Genomic DNA, 16,895 nt, shown 5'->3' on the forward strand with positions numbered 1-16,895 from the left:
GATCAGCAGCTTGGCAGCATTACAATCGATTGCCAATGAAGTGGTGGTGACAAAGAGACCTGGTGAAAGCATTAGAGATCATACTGCTATTTGGCACAGTCCTGTCACTTATGGCAAATTAATGTCATCAGTAAATAAATTTGAATAATCTGTGCAATGCTAAATTGGAACTCAATCCTTTGTACAGCACTGACATCTGTCTTTCATCTTCCACAGGTATATTCCCGGATGCAACAGGAGATGAGGGAGGAGGCACTGGAGTCCTCAGAGGAGGAACATCACTCAGAGGAAGCACCAATGACCCATACACATCCTCCACCAGTGCAGAAACAGACACCTGGATGGGTCCAGCATCACAGGCAGATAGGGTGGCATATGGTCAGAAGCACTTCATTTAAGAGTAGGAGCAGGTACGGAGGCAGAGACATATGTGGAAACTCTCTGTCGGCCAGTTATGGCCACCTCAAGCTCTGCACAGTTGAACACACATGCTGAGACTCATACATTATACAACGGGTACATGCAGAGCAGCAAAGGGAAATGTTTGGGCCATCAGAATTTCTGGAAACAGTGTGCACCCCTGTGCAGAAGATGGAGGAGTCCATGAGTGCCGTTATATCTCAGGCTTTTGCGCTCATAGCTAGCTCCATTGAAAGACTGGCCAATCTCATGCAGAGTCAGATGCGCCAAGCCAACAAATGGATGCTGGCTCACAACAATGGCTTCACACTATGGTGGCGACCTTGCAAAACACTGATCAAAGAGTCATCTTGATGGCAGAAAGCCACTGCAGCCAGACCCTGAGAGGGAACATGGGAGTGGGGGCTCTTCTCAAGGTGTCCCCAGGTCATGGCTCTTGCCCTCGGTTCCTTTGACAGAATCAGACACACTACATCCTGCCCCCATGACCAAGTCTGATAGTGCACATATGCAACTTAAGCTGTTTTCTCACAGGCTTCACAACCTAGAGGACGTTTACCATGGGCAACTTAGGTGTCAGATCAGGGGAACGAGCAACCTGCCTCCAACTCTGCTGAAGCCACAGGGGTAGCACCACATAAAAGTAAGAGAAATTGGACATGGATACAGCCTTAACTGTTCAAAGAGAATCAGTTGACTGCCCTTGTCCCCCAGGAGCCGTCCACTGAAGGGGTCTGGTGCAGAGAAGACCTGAGGCACTTGAGACTGCTGAGGGTGAACACTTCACGGCAGATCCCTGGATATTTGGCACAAACTTGGTGTATCCTTTTGCAATGGTCACATACCAGCTGTATACTGAAATGGAATTCATTCTGATTAATTAAAAAACGCCTGGCTGCTCTGATGGTGCCTTGATTGCTACCTTGGTGCAGTCTACAACTGATCCAATCTAGATCGGTGGAAATCAGACAGGGAAGTGAATCCCAGCTTTGACAGGCTGCACCCATCTCAAAGTTAACATGCTTGCAATTAGTGAGCTGGCTGATTCAGTTGTGGGATGCAAATTGCGAGATCCTACATGTCCACTGCCGCTTTCTGGAATGAATCAAATACATGCAAATTGAGGGCTGTGGTCATCTTGATCACCCTGGACAATGGGTGGCTACCTGCTCCTATTGACCTTAAGTCTTCCTCTAAGAGGGTGCATAGGTCCGCAACCACCTGGCTTGTCAGCCACAGCTTTCAGAGGCGCTGCTGTTCAAACAGGTCTAGGAAGCTGACCCTTGGCCTATAGATCCTGTGCTCAGGGTATTGCCTTTTCCTATGTGCTGCCCTCTGGCCATCCCGTCTGATCCATCCTGTTGCACGTGACCGTGAAGAATGCTGCAGCTGCTACTCCTCTTGGGAGTTGCTTCCATTGCTGCTTGGATGCTGAGCTGGAAAATGCTGCACCTCCTCCTCAGTGGTCCAGCTAACCTCTGAATATGTAGAGCTTATGGCATTGTGCAATGTCACAGGCAATACTGCAGCATGTCCCTCAAAGGTATCCAAGGAACATGAGAGAATTTCCAGCAAATTCCTGTCTCGACACAGAATCACTTACTTTATCTGGAAGGATCTTCTTTCAGAGCAAGCCTCTGAGTGGCTGACCTCAGGCTAGCTGGTTTCACCCTCTTTAGTGCTGAGGTCAGTTTCAGTCTTCAATTACTTCTTGTTGTACACTTACCTTCTCCAAACTGCTGCGTAATAGGCACTGCAGGTGACCTGTGTGCTGTTGGGAAAGAGGCACTGCAATCTTAAAATGCCTTTCCATTGCATTTTTAAATGCCTCAATTAGCTTCCTAACACAGCTATTGAGGTTCCCTGCTGCACTCGCAATCCGGCCCAGGGAAAACCAGAAGGCAGCAGGGTCATGCCAGGATCCTGATCCAACACCGTTTTCTTAAATTTTCCAGGTCTCCCATTCCCCTGGGAAACTTCCACTGATTTTGACAGAACTAAATTAACATTAGTAGATATAACTGCTAATCCATCATACTTCAGTAATTTCATTAACCTTTTCTGATAAAGAGGTGCATTCTGATTAGATACACAATTCACTAGGTGGTATTTTTAATTGAAGCAGCTGGTAGAAAAGAACACTCGTATTTACATAGCACCTTAGCACATCTCCCTAAAATGTCTCAAAGTGCTTCATATACTTTGCAATGAATAGCTAAGTTGACTATTATTTATTGGAAATTGCAGTCCATTGAAAAAGAAATCAAGCACAATATAAAAAAGTCACCTGCTTCATTACTATCCATTTTGCAGTATCATTGGGGATCAATTTCACCTTCTATTTGTCTTGCAAAACATCAATGCATTTGACACCTTATGAGCAATTGCACAAAGGATTCATTTTTCTTCTAAATTGTTATGCCTTCCAACTTCCAAACAGAAATTGCATGGTATGTCAACTCATAGGTTATACATTCAGTTTTGTAAAGATGAGCAGTTCCTGTAACTGTAACACTTCCCCATCAGGCTTCTTCCATCACACTGAAACCTACAAATTCTTGGCTTATACTATACTTACTTCTGATCGGCTCAATCGTCCAACATAACTGATGCCAACTCTGAACCCTCCCAGCTCCCAAATTGAGTCTCCAAAGTAGGTTACCTGAGGCTTGTGAAAATTGAGCCTTTTGCCCAGCACAAACGCTCCCCACCTCAAACCTCAGTCATGCCTTGGTGGATTTGTCCTCCCTCCTTGCTCCTTTCCACCACTGCTCCCACCTACCCCATCCAAATGCTGGTGGCTACCTTCACACCCCACCCCTTGGCTCATTGTTCCCTTCTCCTGCCTCTCCCCCATCCTGCACCCAGAAATGGTGCATTGCCTCATTCACAGTCAGATTTCTGTAATTGGCCTTAACATCTTTAAAGCACTGACCAAGATAATAAAAACACAATAAGCACTTGAAAAGACTTGTTGCTAGGCGCAGTATACTCTTTGTTGTATGTTGTGTCTGTCTATAGTTATGGTCCCTTAAGCATTGCTCATAAAAATACAATAGGTTGTCTAGGTTTTATTTTTTGGCAGTCAACCAGTGCTTCAGTAGCAAAGGAAATATGCTTTCACTTTTCTTCAGCTAAAGGCTGGTTAAGTACAGTTAAAAGAGTCATTATTTTAGTGTTTAGCATTAAAACTTAATTAGAAAAGAGATCAATTGTTTGGATATATTATGTAGAATTTCTCATTAAGATTTTCTTTTCTCTAGGTCCCATCACCAAATATACTCAAAATCTAGGGTGTGAAAACACTTGTGTATAAGTAAAACCATGTGTGTCACTGGCTGCCTTATATATAATAGCATTTAGGATTTGTCTCAATCAGCTTCTTGTTAAGTGATAGCTTTGATCTAAATATTGCATCTTCCTCACACATTCAACACACTTATCAACACCAAGTAGATAAAAAGTTACCAATTTTGAAGACTAAAGAAAGATATTTGAGATAACAGTAAGGCCATTCTGCCATAATATGCTGCATTACAAAAGTACAGAAATGCAAAAACAAACAGCACAAAATTGTGCTCCAAACTTAAAGATTAAAATTAAAACAGGAATATTCCAGAAAATATAAATTTTGGTGCCATTTCTGAAACATATTCAGAATTATGGTGAGCCATGTAAGCAGAAAATCAGAAGGTGAGCCTGTGCCACTGAGCAATTTTCAGTTGATTTTCACTCTTCTGTGCTCTGTAAGAGTGCTCCCTCATGTGGCCATCTTCAGTTCAACCACAGGGTAAAACACCACATTGGAAAATTGAGGGCAGGCTAAGCATTCAATTTGCTTAACATTTTTTAAAAATATGGAGATAAACTGTTCACTACAAGTAATTTGTAACTGAAGTAAATTATCATAGTAAAGAGAATGAATTAACTTGAGCATGAAAACTAAAAACAAGAAACCTAGATATTTTGTCCAGAAGGTGGGAAATGTGATGTATGGAGATTGTTAATTTAAGAGGGAAAATCTAATGTGCACATGTGTAACTCTCACAACATATCACTTCTTTAGGAGTGTAGTGAATTTATCCATTTCAAGTCTGGGCGGGGGTGAATACCAGTCCAATAAACTGTCTGAGAGTGATTTTCATCTACAGGTAGGAGGTTCATTAATACCTGTAGAAGAGCGTGGAAAAGGATTCTGCACCAATTTTGGCCAAGGGGCATGCTGGATGCCGAGTCCCAGCATGTCAGTGCCTCCTGATAGAGACCAAGATGAACCTGGGATGGCATTTAAAAGGAGCATTCACTTTTAAATGTCCTTATCATCTTTTTCTTTTTTGGCTTTCAGCTGGAGTTTGTGCCAGATGCAGTTGTTTAAGCTTGCCCCAAGCTCCCTTTCTTGGCACCAGAAGATTTGCTATTAGGATTGTTTTAAGTTGATCTGCTCAGTGGAAAAGGGGACCAGCAGAAGAATGCCAAGGAGATTAGGCTGCCCTGAAAGCTCATTTGGGCCTGCCTGTCCACCTCATGCATGTCCTCACTTGAAACCCAACACTTGCAGAGAGAAGTAATAAAAGAAAAGTCACTTTGGCAGACATTGTTTATGGAAGCTTCTCTCTCCAATCATGGCTATGTGTCATGTCTATAATGTTACTGGAAATTATTTTTTTAAAATAGAGTTTAGTGTATCTGTGGCTGTGTGTGTGTGTCTTAATTGAATTAAGGCCAGCTAGTCTGGGTGCTTTGATGTATAGAAAGAAGTAGGTTTGAAATGTTAATTAGGTAAACAGTAAAGAAATTAAAAAGGTTACGTGTACATTTGCATTTGTTGAATAAAGCATTCAAGAGTAAGAGTGGGAGTAAAATCTTGTACCTAGCTGCGACATGCAATGTGTTTATATTACTAATAAAATTAGTGGGATGAAAATGTTATTGTTAGAAGATGTGACATTAAAAACCTAGTAATATAGTGGGAAATTTACATTCACAGGAAAAGCTAGGTATAAACAGAAAGGAGTTTGTGTATGTAAGACAGAGGCATTTCAGATCTAACCAGCCTGTACTCCCGCAATTGTGTCTGCAAGGAACCTCATTTTGAATTTGTAAGGTCAAATGTGCTTTGCCTGAGGTCTTTAAATCTATGAGTTTTACTGTTGCCTTAACAGAGGTGTACCTGAGAGTCAGATTAATTAGGAGATTTTTGTACCTATTATAGTAGTAATTTTGTAGACATATGTACGTACTTACAATTTTTCTTGCATTAATAAATGTTTAATTTAGTTTTATAAAAACTTTTGAGACTTGATGGTCTTATTACTACTGATTTCAAAGCCTGCATCTCGAAACATACAAACTCCAAAATGGATTATGACAGTTGTTTCAAGTTTCCCTCTGGGATTTGAACAACTCATCCTTACCATCAGCTGTGTCATAATATATGTTAGAAAATTTCCCTGTGACACTACAATGAGGCGTGAATGTTTTTCTAAGCATTATGCTGCAAGGTTTCTGAGAAGCCTTCCAAGCACAGCTTTGTATGAAAGGAGGCAGACCAGGGTTATGAGGTGCCAAAGTTGCCCCATTTTGTTGCACCTATTAAGATGCCATCAACCAGTTGCATAGCCCCTGGAAAATCCACCTGGGAATGACTATGATAATTTACCTTCTCAGACTTTGGATATGTTGCAAATATACCAGTGTTTAGCATGCAGCTCAGAACTTGCAATGTGCAGTCATGATAATGGATAACTTTGGTCTGAAACTTGACTGTGCCTTCTTGCATGCATGCTGCAATTGCCACCTATAGATGAAACAGAAAAACCATGCTCACAAGCATCTGAAGCAGCACCACATCTGCTTGCGTAATCTTCAATGAGGTTGAGTGTTGGTTGGACTGCCACTTGCCTGCAGCTACCTGCCAGCACCCAGGGGCTCCTTTCCCTCCATTCTGGTTTGCTACTTCTTTACCCACCAGCCTTGGCCGTCAAGAAACCTTTGCCCTGATTGAATTTGCTTCCACCACACTGTCAGGTAGTGCACTCCAGGTCCTAACCATTTGCCATGTAATAAGATCGCCTCCTGAGGCTGTTGAGGCTGTCCAGCACTCGACCCTTCCACCAATGGGAATTTTTTTTCTATCTACTCAGTCAGGACCCCTCATGATTTTGAACACCACTATCCTCCAAACATTCTCTTCTCCAAGGTAAACAATCGTAGCTGGTTCTTATTTTAAATTATTGAAGGTCTCTAATTCCAAACATGAGGCTATTACATATAAAGTTGGCAATTTTGAATTTCTTAAATGTTTAATGATTTGAATTGGAATTTTAAGACATTTGAGGTGATTCTGTCTAATCATCTTGGTTATACAGCAAAATCTTGGTGCTGGAAATCTTTTTTAAAAATGCTAAAAACTTAAAACAATTGGAGTTTAATCTGAAAAATGCTGTCTGCCCTGACAATAATTTATTTAAAATTAATCCAGAATTTAATTACATTAGGATCTTTGTGCAAGCTTTATTGCCACAAAAACTTTAAAAAGTAAAATGAAGTTTGTTTCTTTTTCCTTTGGACAATATTTTTAAAAAATCACGTGAAGTGACACAAGTACATGAGTACTTGCTCCATTTTCTTCTAAACATGCAAAGGAAGCTGTTTTTTAATTCACTACATAACTTTTCTTTGGTGGAATGTAAATTTATATATAGGACATTATTAAATTTAATTTTCTTAAAATGCAAGCAGATATTTCCCCCTGGTGCCAGAAAGAACTTATGAATTGATAACCACATGAATTCTATTTTTTTCCCCCTTTTGCATAGGTGGTCATTGCATGAACACTGATGATGCAGGAAGAGATCCAGCAATTTTCAGAATTTATCTGCAGACATCAAGAGACATCAAATATCATGGCATGGTGACGATTTATATTAAAGGCTTTGCCTTTAAAAATGTCAGACCTAACCCATTCAGGTCATTTGTTATCTTCTAAGACAGAGAGCTTGAGAAGGGGAGATATGAAATTTACATCCAAACTAACTGCAAGCACTTCTTTCTCCAATGCAAAAACAGCATGTAAAAACCACCAATCCTGGGCATCATTTTCTTCTGAAATTAGGATTTATAAAGATAAATTAATGAGAGTTACTACTTCAAGCATTTGAAAGGAAAATTAGCCTTCTGCTTAAGGAGATACTACATTTTTGTTGAAATTGTTATGAGTCTATACCCCTTTGCAAGTCACTCAATTCAAGAGCAATTAGGGATGGGAAACAAATACTGGCCTTGCCTGTGATGCCAACATGCCATGAAAGAATACATTTTTTAAAAGTAATACATGTTCCAGCTGTTGACCATTTATCTTGACCTCTACTTACTCATCATTATTTCTTCCGATCTTCATAACTTCAATCTTATTACATTTATTTTCATTCCATAAGTTTTCACTAGTTCATCCCTTCCATTCATTAGCATCTGTAGATCTTCTGCTGTGCTAACCACTAGGGCCTGGTCATCTGCAAATCTCACTACTTTCACCAAATGACCTCCTACTTTGACACTGTGCTGTATTCATCAAATAAAAGATGCCTTTCATAGCCAATTTAAAAGATCAAGTATTAATCATTCATTTCTACTATACTGAAATCTTGTAAAAGGAAAACTACAAGCTAGATTTTCCTCTCTTTCCACTTATTTTTAGGTGTAAAGCTGAGGAAAATGCAGCAGAGTTCCCTGCTCAGCGCTAGCTCACACCATGAAAATGATTATAAGAGTGCATTGTGCCACATTCAATCTTTCACCCATTGCCAAACTACTGCCCCAAAAACAAGGCTACTATAAAACTTACTTCATAAACTTCTAGAAATGCTAGTTAACTTGAAGAGTTGCACACTGCTCATTTTGGACCTATTGCTTCATAAAGCTATTTGCTGTGAAAGTTTACTGACTTGAAAAAACTCAGAACCTGGGAAAGTGCTGGAATATTGGTGAAAGGTATGAAACTATGATTTTGACATTTCTAGAGCCATTGTTTATCTACTGATGACGCCCTTTATTCTAGATATTCCTCCTTGTTTCAAGTTTCAGGAGGAAGAGGAGGGTGGTCTAGAAGGCAGTGATGGGAATCCTGTTGAATGTTCAAGAGAGCTGGTTAGCCTTGCTCTTGTTGGAGACAGTCATTATTTAGCACTTGTGCATTGCAAACGTTACTTACCACTTATCAACCCAAGCCTGAAAGTTGCCCAGATCATGCTACTTGTGGGGGTGGCCTGCTTCGTTATCTTAGGAATGGAATTGAATCATCAGCAAACACCCCACTTCTGACTTTATGATGGAGAAAAAGTCATTGATGAAGCAGCTGAAGATGGTTGGGCCTAGGGCACTGCCCTGATGAACTCCTGCAGTAATTTCCTCAGGCTGAGATAATTAGCTACCAATAAGCATAACTATATACAATTGTGCTATAAATTGAGCCAATGGAGAGTATTCCCTCTGATTCCCATAAACTTCAGTTTTACCAAGGCTCCTTGATGCCTCACTCAGCCAAATCCTGCCTTGATGTCAAGGGCAGTCACACTGATCTCACCTCACCTTTAGAATTTAGCTCTTTTGGACCTAAGCTATAATGAGATCCGGAGCCTTATGACACTGGCCCAACCCAACTGAGGACAATGATAACAGTGTCAATGCCACCTCCCATCATCTTGCTGATGATTGAGAATCAGTTGATTGGGCAGTAATTGGTCAGATTGGATTTGTCCTGTTTTTTGAGGACAGGGAACACCTGGGCAATTTTCCATATTGTCAGGTGGATGCAAGTGTTGTAGCAGTACTGGAACAGCTTGGCCAGGAGCATGGTTAGTTCTTTAGCACTACAACTGGGGTGTTGATGGAGCCTGTAACCTTTTTTTGTATCCACTCAACCATTTATTGACATCACATGGGGTGAATCGAACTGGCTGAAGACCAGCATTTGTTGCGATGGGGACTTCAGGAGGAGGCCAAGATAGATTACCAACTTGGCTCTTCTAGCTGAAGATGGTCATAAACACTTCAACCTTGTCTTTTTCACTCACATACTGGGATCTGACATCATTGAGGACAAGAGTGTCCGTGGTGCTTCTTCCTCTTGTTAACTGTTCAATTATCCACCACCATTCATGACTGTAAGTGGTAGGACTGCAGAACTTCGATCTCATCTGTTGGTTGTGGGACTGCTTAACTCTCTTCTCCAGTCTTTCCACATATTTGAAGTGCCTCACCCTTGCAGTGGTCATATTTTTATCTTTCACACCATGCATCCTTGGAGCCACTCTGAATAAGATTGGCAAAATAATGGGCCTTTTCTTCTGTTGGCGAGCATATCTTATTACGATTACAACCCAAACTGTCAGCCTTGACTCAACAATAGCACCTTACCCTCTGAGTTAGAAGTTAGAAGTTTGTGGATTCCGGACATTTGAGCTCATTAGCCTCATTGTGTGCACTTTGACTATTGCATTTTTCTACATTGCAACAGGGATTATACTTCAAACAATACTGAATTGGTAGTGAAGCACTTTGCATTGTTTCAGGGTCACAAAAGATGGTGCATAATTAAAATGCATTTTCTTTCAAAATAATTTTACTTCATCTGAACTTATATTGGCACAAAACCTATCCATGGAACTTCACTAACCATCTTTACTATAAACAGGCGAATAATACTTCAGGATATGTATTCTATAAAAATCTATAAGGAACATACCAGTATCTATTGTTTACCAGTATAATCAAATGTTATCGCACCCAACTGGCTCTTCTCATGTAAGCCTAGTCAGTCAGCACTTGGTGGGCTGTTCAACAGTGGAGACATCTGATGGCAAAGCTAAGCCTTTTCTCATCTAGCATTTTAATGATTAGACTTCTAGCAGAGGCCACTGTTTAGCAATCAGAAGTGGGGGCCACAGTCTCAGGACATGGGGCAGGCAACTTAGGACTGAGATGAGGAAAAATTTCTATGGTTATGGAGGCCAGGTCATTGAGTATATTCAAGAAAGAAATTGATAAATTTTTGGATATTAGGGGCATCAAGGAGTATGGAGGGAAAGCGGGAATATGGCGTTGAGATAGAGGATCAGCCATGATCATATTGAATGGCAGAGTAGGCTTAAAGGGCCGAATGGCCTACTCCTGCTCCTAGTTTCTATGTGCATGGTTCTATAATTAAAATGTCTTGACTACAGGATGAAGATTGTAGTTGGAAGTCTACTGGTTACCATTAGCAGAGAACAGTAAATCAACAAAGATCATTGTATATATTTGCTCTTATAAGGATGCATTTAGGGCTAAAATTTTGTATGCGGCAGTCTGCATGATAAACACGACTTTTGCAGCAAATAAGAGTTAACTTAATCCATTGGATCAAAAACCACAACTTGAGAAGCATTTGTAAGAGGAAATCAAGAAAAACGTACCTTTTTGCAAACATATTAAAATGTTTCACATACAGTAGATTACTTTTGGGATGCATTGATTCAAATTCAAAAGAAAATTGGACAGAACGTAAAACAGGATGCTGATTCATTATCATTCATTTTGCACTATCATCCAGTGCAAATTTTGTTCTCACTGATTCCTGGACTGGACAGGACAGGGAAGAGTCAAGGAAGGAAAATTGTATTACAGCTCATATTAATGACTATAAATATTTTTAAAAATTGTGGTGGGACACTAGCTTGGATTTTCACATATTTGAAATATTACAAAATCAAGCTTTGCATTCAAAAGAAATGTTTCATATGCAGGGTATTAAATATTTATCTAATGAAATATACTTTTAAAAGCTGTGTTAATGCATTTGGAGATAAGGGTTCAATTTTGCATTAGTAAGTCAATATACAGGTATTAACAGATTCATGACCATTAATTTTCCACTCTCGTGAAAGCAAACTCATAATAGATATTTTAATAAATGTGGAAATATTAGTCAGATTTAAAGTTTTACAAATGGGCCAAGCATTTCCGCATCCCAAAAAATGGTTTCACATTACTCTGCTCCCTTTTTTTTAAAAAGAATTTTCTACAAGAAATAACAAAGCATTCATTTAGGTGTTCGTATGAAAAAGCTTTCTTACCTGTTAACATAACTAAGAGCTACATATGTTGGCTGTTGTAGCTCCTGTTTCTCTAACACCCGTGGATCAGTATCTACAGGGGAGAAAAAGAATTATTAATATTAGCACAACTTTACACAGGGTCACATTATTTCACTAATAAGCTTTTCAGGTAGGAAGAAAGCAAATTAGAAGATGCTTTGAAGTAGATTAAAAATGGTCAGTATTTAAATAACGTACTTTTACTTCGACACTAACTTTCCAGAAAAATAAAATAAATAATAAAAGTTTTAAGATGCAATTTTGACAATAGTGAAGTTTTGTCATTAGAATATAGCTCTTGGAAAACCCAATACCTCTGTGATCCTATGTAATAGGAATGGACTAGGTTTAATGATCTAATAAACAAAGGTTTTTGTCATAATGATAGAAAACTATGACATGATGTGTTCAATTCAAACTCGCAACAAACGCACTGCTATTTTCCATTATAAAAACTATATTAATGACAGTCTCAGAATGGTGTTACTGAACAAGATAGTTATCTTAACGTACAGTCCCAAAGAAGAAAGTAGATTCATATATTTTTAGAATTTTAATGGCTAGTAAGTCACTACAACAGCTGTACTTATACAGTGCTTTTAATGTATTAAACATCCCAAAGCACTTCATGGCAGCGTTATCAAACAAAATTTGGCTCTGAATCACATAAGGAAATATTAGGGCACATGAGCAAAAGCTTGGTCAAAGAATAGGAGTATCTTAAAGGAGGAAAGAGAATTAGAGAGCCAATGAGGTTTAGGGAGAGAATTCCAGAACTTAGGACTTTAGTAGCTTAAGGCCCACCCATCAATGATTAGAATCAGGCTGTGCAAAAGGCCAGAATTGGAAAAGCATAAATATCTCCGAGTGTCATGAAGGGATTTCAAAACAAGGATAGAAATTTTAAAATCAAGGTGCTGCTTAAAGATGATCCAATGTAAGTCACTGAGCACAGGGGTGGTGGGCAAATATGACTTGGTGCGAATTACACCAACAGCAGCACGCTTTTGGATAACCTCAACTTTATGGAAAATGGAAGATGGGAGGCCAGCCCAGGAGTGCAGTGGAATAGTGAAGTCTAGAGATAACAAAGGTATGGATGAGCTGAGGCAGGGATAGAGTCAGGCAATGTTAATGGTGAAAATAGACACTCTTACTGATAGCATGAATGCATAGACTGTAATTCATTATAGGGTCAAATACGACACCAAGGCCTGAATTTTTCAGGTGGCGGGCAGGCTCGATGGGAGCGGGCAGGGGCAGTGGCAGAGCCAGTCACTGCCCATGATCAGCTCCGTGTTGCCATTTTTATGCGGGTGGGCCAATTAAGGCCCTCCCAGCGTAAGACACAAGCCGTAGCACTCAGCACTACCTGTGTGGGTGGCGAGGGGAGGAGAGATAGTTGGTGGGGCCAGCGCTCTTTTGCACAGGCACGAAAGAGCACTTCAATCTCCCTGAGGCATGGAGCTACCTCAGGGAGATTGAATCTCTGTTGAAATCATTAAATACATGGAATAAAAATCTATTTAAATATGTCCTCTCATATGACACAGTCACATGAGATGGGACATATTTTTATAGTTCGGAAAATGTTTTCATTTTATTAATAAAAGCTTTAGGAAACCTCATTCCCGTTCGTGGATGAGGTTTCCTAAAAAACTAGAAGGCCGCTTGGCCTTTTTGCCTGCCGCCAACCTCAAGGTTGGATGGGCAGCATTAAGAATTACATTAATCACTTCCTCAATGGCTTTAATACACTGTTTAGATATCGGTGTCACATGAGCTGGGACATGTCAATGAACATTAATGAAAAAATTATTTAATTTATAAACCCTTCATGAAACCTCATCCCGCCTGTGGATGAGGATCCATGAAAAATGCGAAGACCACTTGGGCTCTTCGCCTGCCCACCAACATTAAGGTTGGACGGGCAGCTCAGTTTATTAGTTTAATTAATATTTAAATGGCCTTAATAGGCCTTTGACTCTGGCCAAACTGAAAATCTAAATGACGTGTGGTGACATCGGGACGCCTGCCCATCGTCACCACGCGTCATTTTACACCTCAGCAAGCAGGCTCCGCCCCCGCTTGCCGAGCCAAAGATTCAGGCCATGGTGTAGGGGTAACATATTCACATGGATAAAGGATTGGTTGGCTAACAGGAAGCAGAGAATGGGGATAAAAGGGTCTTTATCAGATTGGCAAACTGTAAATAATGGGGTCAGCGCTGGGTCCTGAAATATTTACAATCTATATCAATGACTTGGATGAAGGGACCAAATGTATGGTAGCTAAATTTGCTAATGACACCAAGATAGGTAGGAAAGCAAGTTGTCAAGAAGATGTAGAGTCTGTAAAGAGATACAGATAGGTTAAGTGAGTGGACAAAAAAATGGCAGATGGAGTATAATGTGGGTAAATGTGAATTTGTTCACTTTGGCAGGAAGAATAGAAAATGGAGAAAGGTTACAGAACTTGGTGGTACAGAGGGATGCAGTCCTGGTACATGAATCACAAAGTTAGTATGCAGGCACAGCAAGAGATCAGGAAGACAAATGGAATGATAGCATTTATTGCAAGAGGAATGGAATATAAAAATAGGCAAGTTTCACTACAGCTGTTCAGGGGTTAGGCCTATACCTATTGGAGTTTAGAAGAATAAGAGGGGATCTTATTGAAACATATAAAATTCTGAGGGGACTTGACAGGCTGGATACCCAGAGGATGCTTCAACTTGTGGGGGAGACTAAAACTAGGGGACATATTTTAAAAATAAGAGGTTTCCTTTTTAAGACAGAGGAGAAATCTTTTTTCCCGAAGAGTTACTAGTGTGTGGAATTTTCTTCCCCAGAAAGTAGTGAAGGCTGGGTCTTTAAATTTATTCAAGGCTGAGTTAGACAGATTTTTGTTCAGTGGAGCTGAGACCACAAACAGATCAGCCACGATCTTATTGAATGGTGGAGCAGGCTCAGGGCCAAATTGCCTACTCCTGTTCCTATGTTGGACAAGCAGTCTGACAACATAGAGACAGTGGAGGGGTTGAAAGAGGTCAAGATGGATATTGTCAGTGTACATGGGAAAACCAAAGTCCTGTTTTTGGATGATGCCACTAAGGGGCAGCATGTAAATGAAAATTAGAAAGGGGTCAAGGATAGATCCTTGGTGGTGGTGGGGGCAGGTGTGGAGCAGGGGACACCAGAGGCAGCGGTACAAGAGCAGGAAGAAAAGCCACTGGAGGAAGGTAGATAAAAACAGAACCAGGTGACTGCAGTCCCTCCCAGTTGGACAATGGCAGAGGTGTAGTCAACCATATCAAAGGCTGCAGGCAAATCGAAAAGGTCAAGGAGGAATAGTTTACCTATGTCACAGTTCCGTATGTTATGACCAGGTGAGGATGGATGCCAGAACTTGCTTTTCTTTCCCACTCCAGAATTGATAGTAATAGAAATTTATAAGGATGAATGTGCCAATTCAGTATATGTGCTTAACTGTTTACGTGCTGATTGCAAATAACTCAGCCTGACAGACTTTCTTGAATTTAAATACAAAAAGGGTTAGTTTTATTGTGCAAAAAAACCTACCCAGTTAAAGATATTAAAGTATTTAAAAAGATAAACACACGTCCCAACCGTTGCACCACACACACACACAAGCATGCACAATTACAAATTATACAGTAGAAGAGCTTAACTTTTGGCCAAATGAAGATCAATTATAAAAGGCAAAACATAAAGAGTCCACGGTTTATGAGTCATTCGCTGTTGGTTGGAACTGAGGCAGTTCTTTAATGATTTTTTCCCTCTGGAAATGCTGTTGTGGAATTTTGAAGTTTCCTTCAGAACTTCTCGGTCTGTTGCCCCCAGTATGATATAAGCAGGCGGAATTACTTTAGTTGAAAGAGAGTTATACAATCTTATTTCTGCTTTCCACTATTTCTTCTCCAGATTCCTTCAAAAGCAACCAGGGTATTGTAATAAAAGACATTTCAAAATGGTGTTTGTGGTCAAATGACCTCTCTCTCCATAATGATTTGAATATTCCACAGAAGGTAACTGATGAGCTCATGTCTGGGCTGACCTTGGCTGCTGCGTTATGGCCTAGCTGATTAATTTTTAATGTCCCAGTCATCACTTCTGAATAGTCTATTCTTCCCTGTGATGAGCTAGAGAGAACATATCAACACCTTCAACATAGCCATTGTCCCTGTAGGCTTTCTGTTTCTTCCTGATGGCATGGAATGTAGTTTTACAGTAATACAAATGGGGACAGCCAGTTACAAGATTCAGTCCATCTTTGAAGTAATTCTGGACATCAGCAGGTGTGAAATTCCATAGGAGGTTTGCCTTCACATATCCTAACTGTAATCCCCATTGGAAACTTCCAGAAATGGACCAAATTGTAATTGCAGATGTGTCAGATGACCTGTGACAGCCATCTTAAGTCAGTGTCTTTGCTTTGCAAAAATCTTTTTAAAGAAGTTCAAAATATATCTGACCAGCCAGTGAAATTAAAGGTTAATAGTCCACATTGCACAGGACACATCGTTATGACACATAGAACGTGATTTGTGACTTTGATAAGTGCTGTTTCAGTGCTGCGACAGGGTGGAAGCCCACTGGTGGGATTCAAACACGGTTCCAGAAAAGGTCAGCATGGATTTGGTAGGCAGTGTGTTCACGGACTTTGGAAAAGCAAGGAAGTTGTAGATGGGGATGGTAGTTTGCAAGGATGGAGGGGTCAAGAACAGTTCTTTTGAAAAGAGGAGTGATGATGGCAGATTTGAAGAAAAGGGAGACAGTACCTGAGGAGAGAAAACCTTTAGCAATATCAGCTAACATGGAGCCAGGAAGTGAAGTTGGGTGGTCAGCAATTTAGTGTGAGAGCAAGAGGTGGGCCTTATGGACAAGATAAGCTCATAGAGGAAATGAGGGGAGATAGGAGAGAAACTTGAGAAAAATGCAACTTCAGGGCTGGGGCAAGGGGAAACTTCAAGGAGGTTTCACCCCGTGGTCTAGGGCTAGGGAAGAAAGCAAGTTAGGAAGATGAACAGATGGCCTCAGACTTAGTGACAAAGAGGTCATGGGCTACTCGCACTTATCATTGGAGGTGGGGGTGGGGTGGTAGGAGACAGGAGAGAGGGGATTAAGAAAACAAATTTACATTGGAAAGCAATGATATATTCAATATTTGGAATAATTAACGCTGCAAGAAGGACAGAATAAAATGATGGTGGGCTGGATTTAATCCAAAGGCATTGTGAATTGCAGTTCTAGGCTGGACTATAGATTGGTATTTTCCTGTCTGATATCACATCTTCATTGGGAGTGTGTCATAAAACTCTAT

General features: G+C 40.3%; 1 protein-coding gene across 2 annotated transcripts in view; it reads right to left on the bottom strand.

Annotated features, from left to right (window-relative positions):
- jazf1b (JAZF zinc finger 1b) overlaps positions 1-16,895 on the bottom strand; it is a 288,562-nt gene that overhangs the window by 157,122 nt on the left and 114,545 nt on the right. The window contains exons 2-3 of one of the 2 annotated variants that reach the window (XM_041185105.1): positions 11,532-11,604; positions 10,872-11,037 (exon numbers count right to left, since the gene is read on the bottom strand). In XM_041185105.1, the coding sequence (XP_041041039.1) occupies positions 10,872-10,987 (116 nt within the window). In that variant the 5' untranslated portion in view covers positions 10,988-11,037; positions 11,532-11,604. The remainder of the gene's footprint in view (positions 1-10,871; positions 11,038-11,531; positions 11,605-16,895) is intronic. The other variant, XM_041185104.1, reaches the window with a different exon arrangement.

Source organism: Carcharodon carcharias, chromosome 3 (assembly GCF_017639515.1).
Source record: "Carcharodon carcharias isolate sCarCar2 chromosome 3, sCarCar2.pri, whole genome shotgun sequence".
In the NCBI taxonomy this organism is placed as follows: Eukaryota; Metazoa; Chordata; class Chondrichthyes; order Lamniformes; family Lamnidae; genus Carcharodon; species Carcharodon carcharias.